General features: G+C 44.0%; 1 protein-coding gene across 1 annotated transcript in view; it reads left to right on the forward strand.

Annotated features, from left to right (window-relative positions):
- The window catches only part of MLH1 (mutL homolog 1), a 68901-nt gene extending 61479 nt beyond the window's left edge, over positions 1–7422 (forward strand). Inside the window, exons 18-19 of the mRNA XM_069958477.1 lie at positions 2075–2182; positions 6832–7422. Coding sequence (XP_069814578.1) covers positions 2075–2182; positions 6832–6993 — 270 coding nt within the window. The 3' untranslated portion in view covers positions 6994–7422. The remainder of the gene's footprint in view (positions 1–2074; positions 2183–6831) is intronic.
- The last annotated feature ends 14614 nt before the right edge of the window (positions 7423–22036 follow it).

Below are 22036 nucleotides of genomic sequence, written 5' to 3' on the forward strand. Positions count from 1 at the left end.
AAATATATTTTCTGGATGCTTAGATTCTCACAAATCATTAGAATAAAGGAGTCAGATGTGCGCTGCTGCACGCTGTGATACTCTTCAATACTTAATGGGATTAAAGCAGCATTACACTATTAATAGTTTGGTAGTTTGGATAATCTTCAGCTTGTCATTTTTTTTTTCTTGTATGTTTTAGCACTAGCTAGGGATGGTCCGAACCCTCCGAGGTTCGGGTTCGTATGAACCCGAGCGCTCGGCATCAGATTCCCGCTGTCTGCCCGCTCTGTGGAGCGGGTGGATACAGTGGGAGGACCGCCTGGAAAACTCGGTTCGGACCATCCCTAGCACTGGCTTTATTTATTACTGATTTTATCACACATCTCATGTATTTCACACACCAGATTTTTATACTTTTTTTTTTTTTACATGTCAGCTACTTGCAAACTTTATGTGCAGTCACCAACTATAGCTAACATTTGACTCCAGTTTACATGTTAAAGGACAAGTGCCATGAAAAACTTTTTCCCAGTAATTGAAGCACATTACAAAGTTATATAACTCTGTAATGTGCTTCAATCACCTAACTGCCTCCCTTCCCTGTCTTTTCCCCCCTCCACCCCCCACCAGGAAGTGTCCTGACTCACACAGACCTCATTACTGCCGTCACCAGGCAGCTCCTTCTTGTGAGGATAAGTCATCAGCAGGAGGGCTGCTCTAGGTCCTGTTACACCAGCCTCCCCCTCCCCTCCTTGTCAGGTGACTCTGCTTGCTCAGCTTCTCTTCTCTAGTGACATGACTCCTTCACGGCAGCAGGAGAGAGGGTATGAGGGGAGAGGGAGCTGCCTATCTGCTGGAGTCAGTCGGAGGGACGATAAGCATGACATGTGACAAGTGATGGCTTGCAGTTGTTCAGCCAATGGGAGCTGAGCAAGCTGTCACCTGACAAGGCGGGGGGGGGGGGGGGGGGAGGCTGGTGTAACAGGAGAAGGAGCTGAGAGAAGAGCTTGGTGACGGTGACGACAGTAATCAGGTCTGTGTGAGTCAGGACACTTCCTGGTGGGGGGTGGAGGGGGGAAAAGACAGGGAAGGGAGGCAGATAGGTGATTAAAGCATATTACAGAGTTATATAACTTTGTAATGTGCTTCAATTACTGGGAAAAAGTTTTTCATGGCACTTGTCCTTTAATGTTTAAGCCCTTGGAACGCCACAGCATACCTGTACATAATCTTCAGCAGTGACTTAAAGGGTTGCTCCAGCATGGGGGCACTTTCTTGGGGGGACCAGGGAGGAGGTGGCTGAAATAAAAGACGTCCACTCACTTCCCCGGTTCCAGCGGCGGGTCACTCATCGCGGCGCTCCGGTCCCCGGTTCCCGGCCGCTTCCTGGTGTCTGACGCCGCCCGAGACGCTACGCCTCAGGGCCGCTCAGCCACTCAGTGAAGGAGGCGGGATCCGAGCGGACTTCAAACGGATCCTGCCTCCTTCACTAAGTGGCTGAGCGGCCCTGAGACGGAAGCGGCCGGGAACCGGGGACCGGAGCGCCTCGAGTGACCCGCCGCTGGAACCGGGGGAAATTTTATTAACATGATTAAAAAAATCTCCAATTAAATTAATGCAGTGCAAAAGGATTCAGTATTAATGACAACCACCAGCCACATTATCAATGTCCCATGTTCACATATACAAGTAGTAGTAAGCATATGGATCATTACTTGTAAGCATGTAGTGTATCTACATGGCCTCCTAGGTCCAATAAGCATAAATATGCACAACCTATTGGTTATAAGCCCATATCACAGCATATGCTTAACCATAGTGGTGTATGGCGTCCGTTATACAGGTACATCGTGGTGATTCCCAGAGAATAAGGACAAAAGGTGGCTGTCAATTACAGCAGCATTCCTGCTACAGCTAGAGACCAATGCTAATCCCATAAATGCCATTGTCAGTATCGACAACTGCAATATATAGAGTTGACCGCTCCCTGTCGCCTAGACAACAGTCACAGTATGCTTTGTTCTATGAAATAAAAATTTTATTGTAAAACAAAACAAAACTGTAAAATATAATTTGATGCGTTTCATTGCAGGTGAACTGGGATGATGAAAAAGAATGTTTTGAAAGTTTTAGCAAAGAATGTGCTATGTTTTTCTCTATTAGAAAGAAGTATGTACTGGAAGAGTCTGCCAGTTCTGAGGTACGCAGGCTAATTTGTTTGCATGTGTAAAGGCCGTATTAGATGGCCCAAGCCATGGCTACTCGATTGAGTGACCTTTAGCATTAATCAGCCACCAAACTTAAGTCTCCTATTACATGGTGCAGTATCTGTCTAACTATCTGATAGTGGAAACTAGAGTTGAAAAAAGAAAAGGCCAGACATTCCAGTACTGTTTCCTGTCGTGAAAGCAGGGATGGCGTGAGCGGGATTATCCACCTTTGAATCTATGATTTCTGTTCAGGTTGTGGGCCCATCCATTTTTTTCCAGACCAAACAGACCTTTTGGTCTTTGGTGGGATAAGAGGGGTTCTACCCCATCCCATTTTAAATTTTGAGGATCCTTGTGGTTATTTTAAGAGAAAGAGGACCCACATAAGGAGTGTTGTCTTATCCATGTCTTTGTTTCATCATAACAGATCTTCACACAGGTCCATAGAGGCATTTAGCACTAGAGACACAACTAAAAAGGGTTCTAGTTATTAGCATAAACATAACTTTGCCAAACATTCCTTCTTTGTTGAGGGGGAGAAGGTGGGACATATGGTGGCTGTAATAGGTAATGTGCAAAGATACCAGACCTATATTACTGGTATTCAAAATTTAGAGGGATATATAGTTACAACCTTATGAGATATCCTAGGGGGTATTTAGAGACTATAATCAGGACCTTTATGCCTTGCAGCTGGAAGTTACAACAATTCAACTTGCTCCATATCTGGAGGGAATAACAATACCGACCCTATTCTCAGAACAAAAGGATTTCCTGGACAGTGTTGCCCAAGCCTGGCAGGGACCCCTTATTTCCTGGGTCATGCAGACCTATTTCTTTATCCAAGGCCCTACCACTCGCTTGTCTGGGGTAATAGATACTTTAGTGCATCCAAATCAATCTGACTTTATCACCGCTAGGTCTACAGCACTAAATATTCAATTATTGCATCTTAGTTTACAAATTCCAGTAGATAATCAGGGTTCCTATGTCATCTGCTCATAGCATGCTGGCAAAGCGTTTGACAGCGTCAAATAGACTTTCTAGGCTGTGTTGGAAAATATACAGTTTGGTCACGTTTTTTTTTGTCATCTCTAAAATTGCTATACTCTGCTCGTGTAGCCCGCCTGCGTATAATCCAATATCACAATTGTTATCTGCCTTGGTCATAGAGAGGATAAGCTGGCGTTATACACTGACGAGTTATTACTCTACCTGAGTGATCCCTCCACCTTTCTTTCTGTCACAGTGGCTCTAAATATGGTAAATACTCAGGTCTCGGCATAAATTGGAATAGTTCCATTATCATGCCAGTTGATTCCTCGGGGGGAAATGCACTTAAATCCTACCATCCCATTAAAGTGTGTTGATACCTCTAAGCATCTGGGAATAATTACTGTATATCTAAAAAATATTTGGCAATTTGAGAAATTGAATCTTGTTCTGTTGTCCAAAACTTTCGTTGTCTGTGGATAAGCCAAACCTTGTGAAGATGATCCAAATGCCACAACTATTATATATGTTGCATAACTCTCTAGTTGGGATCCCGCTCAGGTTTTTTTTACAAGGTTAATGCTCTTTTCTGTTCTCTTATGGGGATCTCAACATCTTAGATTAGATTACATTAGTTGCAGCGGGCAAAGGAAGACTGGTCTAGCAGTGGCAAACATGACAATATACTTTTTAGCTGCGCAGTTGCAGCACTTACAGGGCTGGGATATGACATATATCCTATAGCACAGTATTCTCGCAGCAGAATTTTAATCTGCTTTGAGAATGGAGTGCTTTAGACTTTAAATGGAATGCACCACCAGGTACGTCGCCTTGGGTTCTTTACATTAAAAGAGCAGCCCCGGTACGGGGATGCCGGTGGCACTGTTTCCGCGAGTCGATCTATTCCTGACAAGCCGGGATAACCCCGAAAAACTAATAAAACGTAACTTTTATTATAATATAAATAATAAATTTGTAAAGTGAGAATGTGAGTTAAAAACACTACTCCACAGTCAATCCCTATAGTTTATGAGTCCACTGACAGTGGTACTAATTAAAGTCTGACTTAGCTGCAGTCTAACCAAACCAATATGACTGTGGTAGTAGAACTTTAAAATCTGATCACCGCCTCCCTATATATAACTATAGGGATTGACTGTGGAGTAGTGTTTTTAACTCATTCTCACTTTACAAATGTATTATTTATATTATAATAAAAGTTACGTTTTATTAGTTTTTCGGGGTTATCCCGGCTTGTCTGGGCTCTTGGCCCTCTGTGTTTGTAGTACCAATTGTGGAATAGCCGGGTACCCCTGATTTGTAAAGGCACTACAACGTTTGAGTTGTCGATCTATTCCTGAGCACCGGGCCACCCCGGAGACCTGGAGGCAGGCCCGCCGGCACCAAGTGTGACGATCTTCCCTCCCCTTTGTGACGCATCAGGGAATTCATTCAGGGGGTTTATCCTCATTAATGGGGTTATACAGGAGTAGAAAAGCACAGCTACTTTCTTGCAAAAACAGCAACATCCCCTGCCGTTAAATTGTGTGAGGTATTGTGTGAGCTCTATTCACTTTAATGGAACTGAGTTGCAAAACCCACACCTGAACTAATGACGAGTGGTGCTGGAAGAAAGCAGCCATGTTTAATATTAAATATTAATATTAAAAATATTTGGGCAATGGGAATACCTCTAGTGTTTTGTTGTTTTTTTTGGCAGGAAATGTCAAAAGGCAGGTGGACAGAGTCTACTAAATTTGGGAGTAGATGCTTTCTCCTAGCGCTGGAGCAAAGGACTATTCTACAGCTTTCCACCAGTTTAAATGATCCCCAGAGTTTTAATAAAAATCAGAGGGGAAAGGGCTTTGATTATTTTACTAGCCCCTTTCCAGCTTTGAATGGTACAACTTTCATTGCTCCTTTCAATAGCCAGTCCATGAGTCCTGGAGACCCAAAAATCTAACCCAAAGGTGTTAGAAAGGCTAAATAAAAAGATGGGTTGGTGTATAAACCAGTAGACCAGCCCTATTCATCCCCAATCTTAAGACTTAAAACATTTAATAAATCTGTTTTAAAATTGGAAGATCATATAAAGAATGTACACATGATGTGGTGAAGTACACATCAAGCGATATTTAGACGTGATGGTAAACCGGTCCTGATCAAGGGTCAGTTAGGTAAGTAAATAAATACAACTGAAAAGTAATCTTTATATGAGTGAATAGATCTGCTTTGTAGCCTAATAGATAGCAACAGGTCAGTTAATATAAATTTGTATATTTTATCTAGTGACTTTCTTTATATGGTAATTTGATTTTAAACAGATTAATTAAATGTTTTGTCTTAAGATGCAATAGGGTTGTTCTTGTGGGATCATAACTCTTTGTGGGAAGGGCTTCTGGACATCCCAGACCTTCTGTTCCAGGGTACACCAAAGTCTCTTAAGCTCCGTTCACACAGAGCAAAACTGGCCTCCCTGTCATGACAATCTATGGGAGGCTCGCATGCCTCCTCTCTACGCACTGAAGAATGAACATGTCTATTCTTCAGTGTGGAGAGACGCGAAGAGAGGAGGCGCGCGAGCCTCCGATAGACTGTCATTATGACAGGGAGTTTGGCGGGATTTACATTTACATCCATAAGGGACCCACGGCTCTCACCACAGACGCCTCTTTGTAATCTTGGGGCAGTAATTCAAACTTCTGTTGATCGTGGTTTGCCCGGATTGACCCAGAGGCACTTGGTACACGGAGGTCAAAATTTTTTCCACCAATGTTAATTCGCCCCTCTATGATCATCTGGATCCTCTCTTCCAGGGACCCTTCAGGTCACTTCATTTGACAGCATGGCTGTTGAGACATGAGTACTGAAATCCTATGATATTTCAGACTTATTTGGACCAATGATCAAGGCCTGAAAGTCAGATTCTGAACTCATACGTAGAAGGCTTATCTTCGCTGGTCACTTGCTGGTGTTCTCTTACATAACCTTCTTTCCTCCAGGCTGGTTTGGCTATGGGCTTGGTCCCTCTGCTCACTGGATGCCAGGTTTTGTCTGGTTTCATCAAATTCCATGTCAGGACTTTCCTTTAGGGCGTAGCTCATGCCATTCCCCCTTACTGCATTCCAAACCTCCCTAGAATTTGAACTTGGATGCACCCCAGTTCTCTCCTTTTGAGCCCCTGTGGGACCCTCTGTTGTTCATTCTCTCCTGGAAGGTTGCATCAGAGGGCTTTCCTGCCACGCTCCCTCCATCGTTTTACATCAGGACAAGGTGGTGCTATGTCCAGTTCTGTTCTTCCTGCCCAAGGTGGTCTCCACTTTCCACCTTAACACAAATATTATTCCTTCTATCTGCATTGCCCCCTTCCATCCTGGGAAAAGGTCTCATCACTGGCTGGATGTGGTAAAGGCGACTATTGCCCACTGGGTTTGCTCTGCCATTGCACAGGCCTCCCACAGCAAGTATAGAATTCCCTTTTGTTTGGGCTTTTTGTGCAGTCTGCCACGAGGCTTCGATCTAGCATGTATAAAAAGGGTACAGTGTGAATTAAGTATCTGTCATTGGGACATCAGTATCTGAAATGCTACTTAAATCTATTCATTACCATTTATATATGTTGTCACACATTTTCCATTTTTTATAGGATAAGGATTTGGATGCACCCTCCTGGCGGTGGACAACTGAACACATTTTGTATAAAGCTTTTCGGACACACCTACTACCGCGGAAAGAGTTTGCAGAAGATGGAAGTGTCTTACAGCTGGCAAACCTCCCCGATCTGTATAAAGTGTTTGAAAGATGTTAATGGATAGATTTGTTGCTTATATTTTGATCTCAATAAAAAAAAAATAATAGAACTTGTTGCTATGTAAAAAAAACTACAACCTTTTTCGAAATAAGTTAATAATTGTTAACTACAGCAGAGGTTTGGTAAAGGAGAAGTCTGGCGTTAGGGAGTAGGTGGCTGAACATAACAATATGTGCCTACCTTCCTGGCTCCAGCACAGGGGGCCCAGGTTGTGACGTGCCAGTCCTGCTCAGCCAGTCAGTGGCTGAGGTGGGACACCGCTATGGGAGCTGGGGACGGCAGACCCCCGCACTGGAGCAGGAGAGGTAGGTGCACGTTATGTTCAGCCACCTAACCCCTGCCCCCCTCACCTCGAATCTTATGGATAAAGAAAAGTCTGACAACGGACTTCTTTAAAGAATAATAAACAATATAAAAATGTTCAAATGTTTAGTGTTTGTGATTGGAAGTAAATTTGAAAGAGGTCTCGGGACATTACTCCTCATGTCCTATCCAAAGGGGGGTGACACATTGCTTGCATTAATGTTCTAGCCCCTTCACTGTGCCGCTTGGCTGGTGTTTCAAAGGTTGGGCCCTCAAAAAACAAGCATTGCTAGCCTGTTCTAAGGATAAGCCATTACTTAAAGTGAATGTACCATCAGGCCCAGGATAAAGCACTGAAGGCAGGCCAACCCACCCCCAGTGGGAGGAAACCACCACCCCTCTATGATAGGACTCCATTGAATCTAATGGAGCTGCGTCATAGAGGGGTGGGTCGGCCCGCCTCCAGTGCTTCAGCCCAGGCCTGATGGTACTTTCACTTTAAAAATTCTGCTGGGGTATGTAAACCTTTGAGCACAACTTTATATTTTAGTGACTTTATTTGTGAATTAGTTTCAAATTTCAGCGTCCCCTAAAAAAAAAAAAATTCAGCTTAACCCCTTAGGCCTATTTGGGCCTTAATGACCAGGCTCATTTTTCAAAATCTGACCTGTCTCAATTTATGAGCTTATAGCTCAGTGATGCTTTAACGTATGCTAGCGATTCTGAGATAGTTTTTTTGTAACATATGGTACTTTGTTAATGGCAAAATTTGGTCACTGTCTTGTGTGTTTTTTGTGAAAAACATTAAAATATCATGAAATTCTTTGCTTCTAAAAAAAAAAAAAGTCACATGATAAAAATTTGTTAGTAAGTCACATTCTCAATATGTCCCCTTTATTCCGATTTCATTTCGTAAACATTTCACTTTTTTAGGGTGTTACGGGGCTTAGAAATGGATCAGCAAATTATCAAATTTTCATGAAATTTCCAAAAAATTTTTTAAGTTGATTTAGGAGGCTTGTATGCTGGAAACCCCCATAAGTGACCCCATTTTGGAAACTACACACCCTAAGGAATTAATCTAGGGGTATAATGAGCATTTTGACCCTACAGGGGCTGGAGGAAAGTATTCACAATTAGGCCGTAAAAAAATGAAAAATAGAAATTTTCCAATAATATATTTGTTAAGATTAAAGAATCTCATTTTCATAATAAACATGAGAGAAATTTTGTAACGCAGGTTCTCCTGAGTACAACGGTACCTCATATGGTGGCATAAACCACTGTATGGGCACACAGCGGGGCTCAGAAGGGAAGGAGCGCCTATTAGCATTTCCAGTTCAGACCATTTTGACCCCACAGGTATTAGAGGAAAGTATTTAAAAGACAGTAAAAATGAAAAAAATTGAATTTTTCCAATAATATGTTTTAGTTAGAAATTTCTCAATTTCACGAGGAACAGGAGAGAAAACTCACCCAATATATGTAACGCAGGTTCTCCTGAGTAGAAAGGTACCCCATATGTGGGCATAAACCACTGTATGGGCACACAGCAGGGCTTAGAAGGAAGGGAGCGCCAATTAGCATTTTCAGTGCATGATTTTTCTAAAGAAGTTTCTGAGCACCAGGTGCGTTTGCAGAGCCCCTGTTATGTCTGTAGATTAGAACCCCCCCAAAAGTCACCCCATTTAGGAAAGTAATCCCCTCAAAGAATTCATCGGGGTGTGGTGAGCCTTTTGACCTCACAGGTATTGGAGGAAAGTATTTAAAACTAGACCGTAAAAATTGTAAAATAACATGTTTGTTTAGTTTGAAATTTCTCAATTTCACTAGGAACAGGGGAGAAAAAGCACCCCAACATTTCTAACGGAGGCTCTCCTGAGTACAATGGTACCCCATATGTGGGCATAAACCACAGTATGGGCACACAGCAGGCTTCAGAAGATGGAGTGTCATTTTAGTTATAGGCAATATGTGGGTGTTTACTTGCTATCTGGGGTGGTAATGGACAATCTCGGGGTGTTTACTGGCTATCTGAGGTGGCGACAGGCAATCTGGTGTGGTTATGGGCAATCTGGTTACGAGCAGTCTGTGCCAATCTGGGGTGGTTACGGGCAATCTGGGGGTGTTTACTGGCTATATGGCATGGTTACGGGCAATCTGGGGGTGTTTACTGGCTATCTGGGGTGGTGACGGGCAATCTGGGGTGGTGACGGGCAATCTGGGGTGGTGACTGGCAATCTGGGGTGGTTACATGTAATCCGGGTGGTTACGGGTAATCCGGGGCACTTGACTTTGGTGACAGGGGTAAAAAAGTGCTGGCACCATTTGGAACAAGCGATCAGCGGTATATACCACTGATCGCTTGTACTGGGACCACACCAGGTGGTCCCCGATCATTGCCCCATGCTCTCCGCCACCTCCGGTGGTGGAGAGAATGAAGCTTTGATCATTTTTAGGAATCCATCACTGTGAACAGAGTCTGTTCACAGTGATGGCGGCGGCCATCTTGGATCAGATGGCCGCCCAGGGAGGGTCAGTGACCAGGTCACTAGGGTTAATTCTGGGGACCCGGGGGGGGGGGGACAATTTTTCATCTCCTCTCATCGTGGATTCACTGTGAAAAGAGATAAAAGCGTTCAGTTGCGCTTGCAATGCCCGTTACCGGTGGCCGCCGTTATACTGGTAATAACGGCGATCGCCGGTAAGGAGACTGGCCGGGACTAACCCCACATTCTGCCCCAACCCCTCAGCAACCTTCGATAGCTGAGAGGAGGGGGCTGCGGGACTTACCGGCGCTGCTGCACTATTCTGCACCATCGCCATAAAGAGCTGATGGCAGCAGAATAGAGCCCATTAGTGATCGCCGTAAAAATTCATATCGGTGGTCACTAATAACATAATACATGTATTCTCTGAATCAGTACGGTTACAGCGATACCACATTTGTATAGTTTTTTTTAACTGTTACCACTTTGGCGCAATAGAAACTATCTTCCTAGCAAAAACCCACAAAAACTGTCGCCACATTGCAAGATCCATAGCGTTCTTATCTTTTGCGTGACAGAGCTGGTTTTGGGCTTATTTTTTGCAGGAAAATCTGTAGTTTCTATTAATTTCAAGTTTTATATGTATATGACTTTTTGATCTCTTATGACGTATTTTCTAAAGTGGATTGATAAAATACAGCTATTCTGTACATTACTGTACACTAGTGTACTACTAATCAGTGATCATTGATCACTGATACAATACACTGCATTACCGATGTAATGCAGTGTATTGTGTTAGTGTCAGCTACTTGCTGACAGGCATCTGCTCGGCCATGCCTCTGTATAGCCGAGCAGAAGCATCTCCATGGTGAGCCCGGAGGCCTTCATTAGGACCCCGGGATCACCATGGAGACCATCGGAGGAGCGGACGGTGCCGCGGGACATCACAATCCCGTGAGTATGCCCCGCAGCCACCGGAACCCGTTAGATGAATCCTCTGCTCCTGGCAGTTTCAAGGGGGGGGGGGTCAGCTGTCACATTGACCGCTGATCCCCCACTCTGCTGCTGGCGGTCGGCAGTTTATTCCGTTAACAGGCGTACGCATCGGAATAAAGCCCATTAGTGGCCGCCGTTAAAATACGTGCGGCGGTCACTAAGGGGTTAACGTCTAATCATGTCAGTGCAGCACAATTGTTTTTTTTTTGCCCAAAACCTTAATAAAATATACCTGAAAAAGTAGAACTATATCTTTTTTTTTTTTGAGTCCGTACCAGGATTTGGCTTAAAATGCATGCAAAAACTTTTTGTTATCAAGCACATGGTTATCTGTAAAGTTTCAAGTTAGGATGCTTGTAAAGACTTGTCACTTTTTTTTCCAGTCTTTACCTACCTTTGTAGTTCTACTGGCAATGATTCCACATCCTTAAAATCATCAGTCAGTATTGAATCTTTTACACTCACTTTGTTAGACATACTCCTCCTCCTGTCCACCAGGTCCCTTCTGAACAATGTAAATCCCTGAATATAGAAGGCCCAGTCATGTGAGGAGTCCAGCCATGTCTCAGTAACACCAACTACTGTACATCAATGTAATCCTCCAGAACCAAGGCCTCAAGCTCCCCCATTTTGCATTAGTAAACATACACTTTATATTCTCATCTAGTTTAACACCTTCAATAGCAGAAATGGGATTTAGTGAAATGCTGTGGGTACATTTAACTCCCCACCCAATCATTCTGTCAGTTTTCCGGATTATGGAATTCCCTACAACCACTAGCTGTCTAGGCCTACCTACAATACTATCCTTCCCACTACTAGTTGGACTGTTCCCCTGGCTGTTAGGGAGAACAGGATCCACTAGAGCTGCCATTTCTGACACTGATGCCCTTGCATCACCACCCAGCCTTTAACCCCTTAACGACATCGGGCGTATGTGTACGCCCCCGCAGCCTGGTACTTAACGCAAACGGGCGTACACATACGCCCGATGTTTACCGGATCGCTGTGTGTAAACACACGGCGATCCGGTAACGATGGCTGCTGTAATACACAGCAGACCATCGTAGCTTGTCAGCACGGGGGGTGGATTACACCCCCCGTGCAGACGATCGCTGTAATTGGCTGATTTATTCAAATCAGCCAACTACAGCAATTTTCCGGTTCCCGGGTCATCGGTGACCCGGGGCCCCGGAATTTAATGGTGATTGGTGCTGTACGAGACAGCACCAATCACCATTACTGTGTATACTGGAGGGGGCCATGGTGCCACCCCCCAGATCGCCGCTATTGGCCGGCCAATAGCGGCGATCAAAGTAAAAATAAATATTATTACTTTTCTCTACACCCCTCAGCTAGTTAGCCAAGAGGTGCAGAGAAGGTGTATGTGGTGTGTGAGGACCATACTCACCGGATCCCGGCGTCCGGACGGAAGATCTGCGGTCCCGCGGCGTCCACGTGATTTTCCGCTTGGCTCCTGTCGGTTTCGCTCGGCTCTCGTCGGCTTTCGTCGTTTTTCTTCGGATATCTTCGTCCAGGTACTTGTACTGCCCCCTAGCGGCTGACTAGTGTATATAATACACTAATCAGTGGCTTTGGAGTAAAGAGGGTTTTTTTTGTGGTTTTTTTCCAAATTTTTTTTTTTTTTTTTTTTTTTGCGCCCTACCGCTGCTGGGTGCTGATCAGCATCGCACGTAAGTGCCCCGCTGATCAGCAACGGGCGTAGGTTTTTTTTTTTACCCCCTCCCCCCCCCCCCTTTTTTTTTCTATATCCTACCGCCACTGTCTGCTGATAAGTACCGCACATAAGTGCGGCATTTATCAGCAACTCCTTTTTTGGCGTAGGTTTTTTCCCCCCCCTTACTGTGAAAAACACGTATAAAACACTACATTACACTACACTACCCCACATTACACATTACACTACTTGAAATAAAGTTTTACACTACACCACTACACTCCATTACATTTACATACCCCCCATACACCAATCCCCGGATAATGTCCCAGAGAGTGTTTTTGGTGGAGGAGGCATACGCGCTTATTGCCTCCGACACCGAAACAGCCAGTGAGGATGAATGGGGGGATCCTTCTTTCCTCCATTCATCCTCATCATCATTATCATTATCATCATCATCCAGTGATGATGACTATCGACCTAAGCGTCCGAGGAGGACGCTTCGGGCTGCCCGCCAGACACGTCATCCCATCCCGCCCCCTGCTCCCCAGACAGGTGACCTCATCCCGTCCCCAGACACGTCATCCCAACCCGCCCCCCAGACATGTCATCCCATACCGCCCCCTGCCCTCCAGACAGGTGACCCCATCCTGCCCCCCCGCCCCCCAGATAGGTGACCCCATCTGGACCCCAGACCCCCAAAATTATCAGCCCTGGATTCCTGGCTTTATGGCAACGGCGGGAATCCAAATTAACCCCACAGGTCTCAGAGAAATAGACTTTTTCAAGCACTATTTCTCTGATGACTTTGTAAATTTGATGGTGGCGCAAACAAACTTGTACGCGCACCAATTCCTGGCCCAGAACCCCTCCTCTTCTTTTGCTAGGCCCATGGCGTGGACCCCTACTGATGCAGCCGAAATGACAAAATTTTGGGGGCTCCTGCTGCACATGGGCCTAGTAAAAAAAAAAAAAAACGACAATTCGGCAATACTGGAGTGGGGATATTATTTATAGTACCCCACTTTACAGTATGGCCATCCGACGGTTTCGATTCGAAGCCCTCCTAAAATTCTTGCATTACAATGACAATGCAAGGTGCCCCCCACGAGATGATCCCTCGTATGACCGACTGTACAAAGTACGGCCGGTCATAGAGCACTTCTCAGCCAAATTTACTGAGATGTATATCCCAGAGAAATACATCTCCGTAGATGAGTCCCTCCTGAGCTTCAAAGGAAGACTCCATTTCCGCCAGTACCTTCCTAATAAAAGATCGCGGTATGGCGTGAAACTATACAAACTCTGTGAGAGTACCTCAGGGTACACTTACAGATTTAGAGTATATGAGGGTAGGGACATCCAAATCCAGCCCCCAGAATGCCCCCCCATCCTGGGAGTTAGTGGGAAGATCGTTTGGGAACTGATCTTCCCACTGCTGGATAAAGGTTATCACCTGTACGTTGATAACTTTTATACCAGCATCCCCCTGTTTCGGTCACTCGCTGCCCGAGCTACTGTAGCTTGCGGCACGATCCGAAAAAAATCAAAGAGCTCTACCAAGTCACCCTGTTAGACAAGTAATGCCAAGGGGGGAGAGCAAGGCCTATGCCTGTGACAATATGTTGTTGGTCAAATATAAGGACAAACGCGATGTCCTTATTTTGACCACAATTCACAGGAATAGCACCACCCCTGTCACTGTACGTGGTACCACAAACGTGGTGAACAAACCTGATTGTGTTCTAGAGTACAATCAGTATATGGGAGGAGTTGATCTCTCAGATCAAGTCCTGAAACTATATAACGCCACGCGAAAAACCAGAACGTGGTATAAAAAGGTGGCCATATATCTGGTACAGACAGCGATGTACAACGCTTTTGTGCTGTACCGACATTCCGGCCACCCGGGGAAATTCCTTGAATTCCAGGAAGCAGTGATCAAAGCCCTGATATTCGGCAGCCACGGAGTGGGCCGCAGCACTTCTGGATATGAAGGACCCCGTATTGTACAGGGACAACATTTTCCAGGTGAAGTCCCCCACACTGGAAAAAAGGGGAGATCCCAAAAGAAATGCAGAGTGTGCCGTAAAAGGGGGATCAGGAAGGACACCACTTACCAGTGTGACACCTGTCCTGATCACCCCGGCCTCTGCATAAAGGATTGCTTCAAGGCGTACCACACGTCATTGGAGTTCTAAATTTTCTAAATTCTGTCCCTTATTCCTATTTCAGGGGTCACGTTGATCCAGGGATTAGTCTGATTGCCATTATGGAGTCGGGAAGGAATATTTCCCCTGTGATGAGGCTACTGTCGTCTGCCTCACGAGGGTTTTTTTGCCTTCCTCTGGATCAACACAGGTTGAATTTGATGGACACCTGTCATTTTCAACCTTATAAACTAATAATTGGCCTAATACCCCCAAATTAATTAAAATTGTCCCTTTTCCCCAACTAAATAGGCATGGCCCTCATTCCCATTAGAGGCGTGCCATGATGCAATTAGAAAGCCTCTGTGCGGCCAGGACAGTACAAACCCCCCCACAAGTGACCCCATTCTGGAACTACACCCCGTAAGGAATCTAACAAGGGGGGAAGCGGGGATATGGCCCCCTGGTGACGGCCACATTTGGGACGTGAAAATGAAAAAAATGGTATTTTTCATCTTCACAGCACATGTTCTACATATGTGCCCGTCACCAGTGGGGTCCATATGCTCACTGCACCCCTTGTTAGATTCCTTATGGGGTGTAGTTTCCAAAATGGGGTCACTTGTGGGGGGTTTCTACTGTCCTGGCAGCACAGGAGCTTTGTAAATGTGACATGGCCTCCATCCTCCATTCCAGCCTCTAAATGGCGCTCTGTCCCTCTGGTAGCTTGCCCTGTGCCCATATGGCCCATTATATCCACATGTGGGGTATTTTCGTACTCAGGGGAAATTACCCTACACGTTTTGCATTTATTTTCTCTTTTAACCCCTTGTGGAAATGAAAAAAATTAAGGCTAGACCAACATTTAGTGTAAAAAAAAAAAAAAAAAAATTTTTTACACTAAATCATTGATCTAGTCTTTATTTTTTCTTTTTCACAAGGGGTTAAAAGATAAAAAAAAACACTAAATGTGTAGCGCAACGTCCCCCAAGTATGAAAATACCCCACATGTGAACATAAAGCGCCAGGCGGGTGCAGGGTAAGCCTCCGAAGGGAAGGAGCGCCATTTGGCTAGAATGGATGGTGAATGCCATGTCGCATTTACAAAGGCCCTGTGTTGCCAAGACAGTGGAGGCCCCCCAAAAGTGACCCCATTCTGTAAACTGCATCCCTCAAGGAATCTAAAAAGGGGTGCAGTGAGCATATGGACCGCTTGATGACTGGCACATTTGTGCTGTGAAAATGAAAAATGGAAATTTTTCACTTTCACGTTACATTGTTCCCTATTTGTGCCCGTCACCAGTGGGGTCCATATGCTCACTGCACCCCTTGTTAGATTCCTTGAGCGGTGTAGTTTCCAAAATGGGGTCACTTGTGGCGGTTTACCACTGTCCTGGTAGCATAGGGCCTCTGTAAATGCAACATGGCCCTTGAAATCCATTTCAGCCAAATCCAGCCTCCAAAAGCCAAATAGTGCACCTTCCCATTGGAGGCTCTTCTTGCGGCCGCATGGCGCTTTATGTGCACATGCGGGGTATTTCTGTACTCGGGACAAACTGCTCTACACGTTTTGTGGGTTTTTTCTCTTTTAAACCCTTGTGAAAATGAAACATTCACAGCTAGGCCAATGTTTTAGTGTTAAAAATTTTATTTTTACACAACATCGTTGATCTAGTCTTGACATTTCTCATTTGCACAAGGGGTTAAAAGAGAAGAAACAGAACAAAACATGTAGAGAAATTTCCCCCGAGTACGGAAATACCCCACATGTTGACCTAAGGCGCTATGTGGGTGCAGGGTAAGCCTCCAATGGGAAGGAGCGCCATTTAGCTTTTTGGGGCTGGATTTGAGTAGAATGGATTTCGAGGGCCATGTTGCATTTAAAAACTCCCTGTGTTGCCAAAACAGTGAAACCCCCCCCCACAAGTGACCCCATTATGGAAACTACACCCCTCAGGGAATGTAACAAGGGGTGTAGTGAGCATATGGACCCCACTGGTGACTGGCACAAATGTGGAACAATGTGGCGTGAAAATAAAATATTAAATTTTTTTACACTATAATGTTGGTTTAGCCTTGAATTTTTCATTTTCACAAGGGGTTAAAAGAGAAAAAAAACACACAATGTGTAGAGCAATTTCCCCCGAGTCCGTAAATACCCCACATGTGGACATAAAGCGCCATGTGGGCGCAGGGCAAGCCTCCAAAGGGAAGGAGCACCATTTGGATTTTGGAAGCTGGATTTCACTGGAATGGATTTCAAGGGCCATGTCGCATTTACAGAGCCCTCGTGCTGCCAAGACACTGGAAACCCCCCACAAGTGACCCCATTCTGGAAACTGCACCCCTCAAGGAATCTAACAAGGGGTGCAGTGAGGATATGGACCCCTTAATGACGGGCACATTTGTGCCATGAAAGTGAAAAAATGAAAATTTTCCCTTTCACGTCACATTGTTCCACATTTGTGCCCGTCACCAGTGGGGTCCATATGCTAACTGCACCCCTTGTTAGATTCCTTGAGGGGTGTAGTTTCCAGAATGGGGTCACTTGTGGGGGGTTTCCAGTGTCTTGGCAGCACGAGGGCTCTGTAAATGCGACATGGCCCTTGAAATCCTTTCCAGTGAAATTCAGCTTCCAAAAGCCAATTGGCGCTCCTTCCCTTTGGAGGCTCGTCCTGCGCCCCCTTGGCACTTTATCGCCACATGTGGGGTATTTCTGTACTCGGGAGAAAATTCTCTACACATTTTGTGTCTTTTTTTTCCTCTTATCCCTTTAAGAAAATGAAAAATTGAAGGCTAGAACAACGTTTTAGTGTAAAAAATAATTTTTTCTTTTTTCACGCCATATTGTTCGGAAAATCTGTGAAGCACCTGTGGGGTCCAAATGCTCACCGCACCCCTTGTTACATTCCTTGAGGGGTGTAGTTTTCTAAATGGTGTCCCTTTAGGGGTGTTTTTTAGGTTTTGGCACCCCAAAACCTCTGCCAACCTGAAGTGGTACAGTCAAAAATGACCAAATATAACGGAGGCATTGAAATTCACTAGGCGCTCCCTTATATCTGAGGCTTGTGGTTGCGTCAAATAGCGCAATAGGGCCACATATGGGGTATTTCTATAAACTGCAGAAACGGGGCAATCAATATTGGGGTGAATTTCTCTGGTAATAGGTTTATAATTATGAAAAATATTGGATTACAATAAAATCTCTGCACAGAAAATTAAAATTTTCAAATTTCTTACACACTTGGCTTTTATTTCTGTGACTCCCCTAAAGGGTTAAAACACTTTCTGGATATGCTTTTGCAGAGTGTGGGGGGTGCAGTTTCTGAAATGGGGTGCTTTGTGGGGCTTTCTAACATACAGGCCCCCTCAAATACACTTTAAACCTGAACAGGTCCCTAAAAATATCTGATTTTGAAATATTACTGAAAATTTGAAAACTTGCTGCTAATGTTTTAAGCTTTCTATTGTCTAAAAAAAATGAAAGATAGTTTAATAAATGCCGCCAACATAAAGTAGACATGTTGCTAATGCTATTAAATATATAATTTATGTGGTATAACCACTTTCTGTATAAGCAAAAAAGTTTCAAAGTTGGAAAAATTAATTTTTTCAAATTTTTTCACATTATTTGGGGTTTTTTCATAAAGATTCGTTATGAGTATCGACTCCAATTTACCAGAAATGTAAAGTACAATATGTCACGAGAAAACAATCTCAGAATCAGCCGGATCGGTAAAAGCATCCCGAAGTTATTAATGAATAAAGTGACACTGGTCATATTCATAAAATTTGTCTCTGTCATTAAGGCCATTTCAGGCTCTGTCCTTAAGGGGTTAACCCAGCTACTTGGGCCTCCTGATTTTTTTTCACCCCCCTCCATCTCTACTCCACTAACTTCCTGCTCAGTGAGCAGAAGTTCCCTCTCAAGGTGGTCAGTTTTCCTCAGTGTTGCAATATGCTTCTCCAGATCTCTAACTCGAGCTTCTAGATGGGCAACATGCTCGCATCTGTCACAGCGGTATTTACCCTGGAACTCTTGCTTGAGTTGTGCATACATGTGGCAGACTGTGCACTTAGAAAAAAAAAACCATCTTGCTAGCCATTTTAATTTTTGCACAAAAAATACAGTAGAGTGAATAAAATTTAGCACTTACCAGAACTTTTAACTCTACGTATTCAAAGCCAGTCAGCAGCAAGTCACAACAGCGTGCAAGCACACACAGTAAGTACTGAATCTTGATTTAAGCATCTGAAATGAAATAACCAGAGGAAAAAAAACTGAACCTGTTTAAGTTATAATATTATCTGCTGCAGCAATGCACACCACACAATTGCACAAAAACAAACAGTAAACTCAGCTGCTCCAAGCCCACACAATCACCACAATCCTATTTAGCTCCTTATTTAAAGCCACTTAAGGCCCTATTCCACAGGCCGACTGTGAGGAGCAAACGAGCGCTGTCTGTGCTCGTTTGCTCTTTGTTCCCCGCTCACTGTCACCGCTACAACACGCGGCGGCAGCGAGCGGGTGAGTGCAGGAGGGCTGCCCGGGGATAGCTAGATTATCTGGGCAGCCCATAGAGGATAGTGGCGGTGTGCTGCCGCTGCTCCTATTCCACAGAGCGATGACAGCAGATCGCTGCTATCACAGTCTTTTGTCTTTCAACATGGTTGAAAGACAAATGACAGCAACGATCAGCCGACATAAATGATGTCGGCTGTTCGTTGCCTTCTATTCCACGGAACGATTACACTGGCCAACACATTTTCAAAAGTTGTTTGGTTCAGAAATAAAATTAGCCATTTCTTAATGATTTTTATGTGCTGAATTCAAATATCACAAGGAAAAATGTTTATCGGCTCTAGTTTCTATGATATGGAAGAATTCTCATGTTACTGTTTTGTGAATTGTATAGAATACAGTATAATAGCCGACATATTTATTACTTCTGCAAGCATAAGGAAGCAAGTTTACTGTTCATAAACTCTTGAAATATATTCATAGGAAACTTAGTTCTATCTGAAATCAACTACAATTTACAGGCATATCCAAGAATTTTTACAAATTAATTATGTTTATTGAACTCTGGAATGTCACTACTTATTCAATGGCTACTCGGTGCATTTACACATGTCTTTTGTATTCATACATGGGATTTTCTCTGATAAGGCCTAGTTTACATACATGCGTCCATCCGTCAGCGGTTTCCTCCGGCGCAGTAGAGAATCACCAGAGGGAAACTCATCTCTGAACTGATCCCATTGTTTTCAATGGGACAGTTCGGATGATCCGTTCTACAACTGATGCCGCAGGACCAACAGACAGACCGCACGTCGGAGCGCTACATGCAGCGTTCTGACGTACGGACAGCTCAGCTATCCGGCACTGCCTTCACTAAAGTGAATGGAGCGCCGGAGGCATGTCGTGGACAGACGCATGCATTATGCTTCCTCCGGCGCTCCGTACAGATGTCTCTGTCTGTGCCCCCCCCCATTAACCCTTGTCACCCTGGCCATGATGCAGTGTCCCCTTGCAGGGGGGGAAGCCCAGCTCCTTTTCTACAGTGCAGCACTATAGGACAGGGGTAGGGAACCTTGCCTCTCCAGCTGCTGCAAAACTACAACTCTCATCATGTCTGGGATATAAACGTATGGAAACTGATATTAAATCATAGGAACTGATGGGGGGTTTTCTGAAAAAAGGATAGAAAAACTGATGACAACTGATGCCTTTTTGGCATCAGTTGTGGTCAATATCTTTGAAAAAAATGGAAACGGATGCAACTAATATATGTAAAGTAGAACTAACTGTCCAGCATTGATGGGTTCCATGAAGGCTAGGTTCACACTGCGTTTTTGCAATCTGTTTTTTTTTTTCATTCGTTTTGTGTGCATCTGTTTTGATCCATTTTTCCATTGACTTCCATTATAAAAAAAAAATGGATCAAAACAGATAGGTTTTTTTTGATGGACACAAAAACGTAGCTGACACTACTTTTGTGTCCGTTAAAAAAAAGTATCAGGTTTTTTTTTTTATACTGGAAGTAAATGGAAAAATGGATCAAAATAGATGCACACAAATACATCACTTTTTTTCATGTTTTTTTTTGCCAAAAACTGATTAAAAAAACGGATTGCAAAAATACAGTGTGAACCTAGCCTTACCCTGATACCTTTTTTCCATATTGGTCATTCTAAGATGATGCAATATACCAGTTGATGATGCAATCCTGATGATGCAAACTTTTCCTAGTATTGTATCACAGGCTCTGAGAAGTATAGAAAGTACGTCTATATCTGGAAAATTAGAGCCAATTTCAAAATTTTAACATTATTTTCGATTTAAGCACCCCAAAATTAGTTAAGATCAACTGTTTTCATGTCGGAACTTTTTTGGCTGTTGACCAGTGTTATCGACCGATAATCGTTCCGTGGAATAGAGCCTTTAGAAGCAAGCCACAACAGTGAGCAATTACATACCACAATTCCTCTTACAGATGGGTCAGGGGTAACCACTATTAGTACAGAAACCCAAATGCCCATGGGCCTGGTTTATAGAAATCTCCTTAAAAATAAAATTGGCATACAAAAGAAAAATAGGGATTTAAAAATTAACACTCCCCAGTGTCTATATACAGTGGTACCTTGGTTTAAGAGTAACTTGGTTTAAGAGCGTTTTGGTTTAAGAGCTCACAGTTTTTAAAAATTGTGACTTGGTTTAAGAGCATTGCTTTGGTTTAAGAGCTCCCTGTACTGGGTGGGAGCGCGAGTGGGGGAGGGGCAAGGCCTGCATAGCGGGGTCTACAGCACTGTACTCTGACCCAGGAAGTCTCCCTCACCTTCCAAATCATAGCAGATCCACTTCAGGCTGGGGCTTGCATCAGGGGACAGGACTGTGGGGGCAATCACTCCATAGCTGTAACCCCTCTCTCACCGGACAGAGAGTGCTGCTATACTGTGCCCATATCTGCCCTGCTCATTCCTTCATGCTCCCTGCAGTCTCTGTCAGTCCTGATTGGTCCATGCTGAAAATACCCCCTTTCCCATTGCTGTCATGTGACCACACAGACCTCTGACAGCAGCCCTGCTTCTCTATTCTAGCCTGTTGTACTATGCTACTGCATCATAGGGATCTGCAGTTCCATTCTGTATTTACAAACTGCTGCTCTTTTTCAGGTTTATGCAGTTACTATACATTATACTCCACATGCTGCTTGCTATACTGTACAGTAACTTATAATATCACATATTCAGCTGTTTTTCATTGTTTGTTTATTTGTTTTACATGTTATTCAGAATATTAAATCAATACTTTTGGGTTGTGGAACCAATTGTCTGCATTTCAATGATTTCCTATGGGAAAATTTGCTTTGGTTTAAGAGTGTATTTGGATTACAAGCATGGTCCCGGAACGAATT

Source organism: Dendropsophus ebraccatus, chromosome 2 (genome assembly GCF_027789765.1).
Source record: "Dendropsophus ebraccatus isolate aDenEbr1 chromosome 2, aDenEbr1.pat, whole genome shotgun sequence".
NCBI classification, from domain to species: domain Eukaryota; kingdom Metazoa; phylum Chordata; class Amphibia; order Anura; family Hylidae; genus Dendropsophus; species Dendropsophus ebraccatus.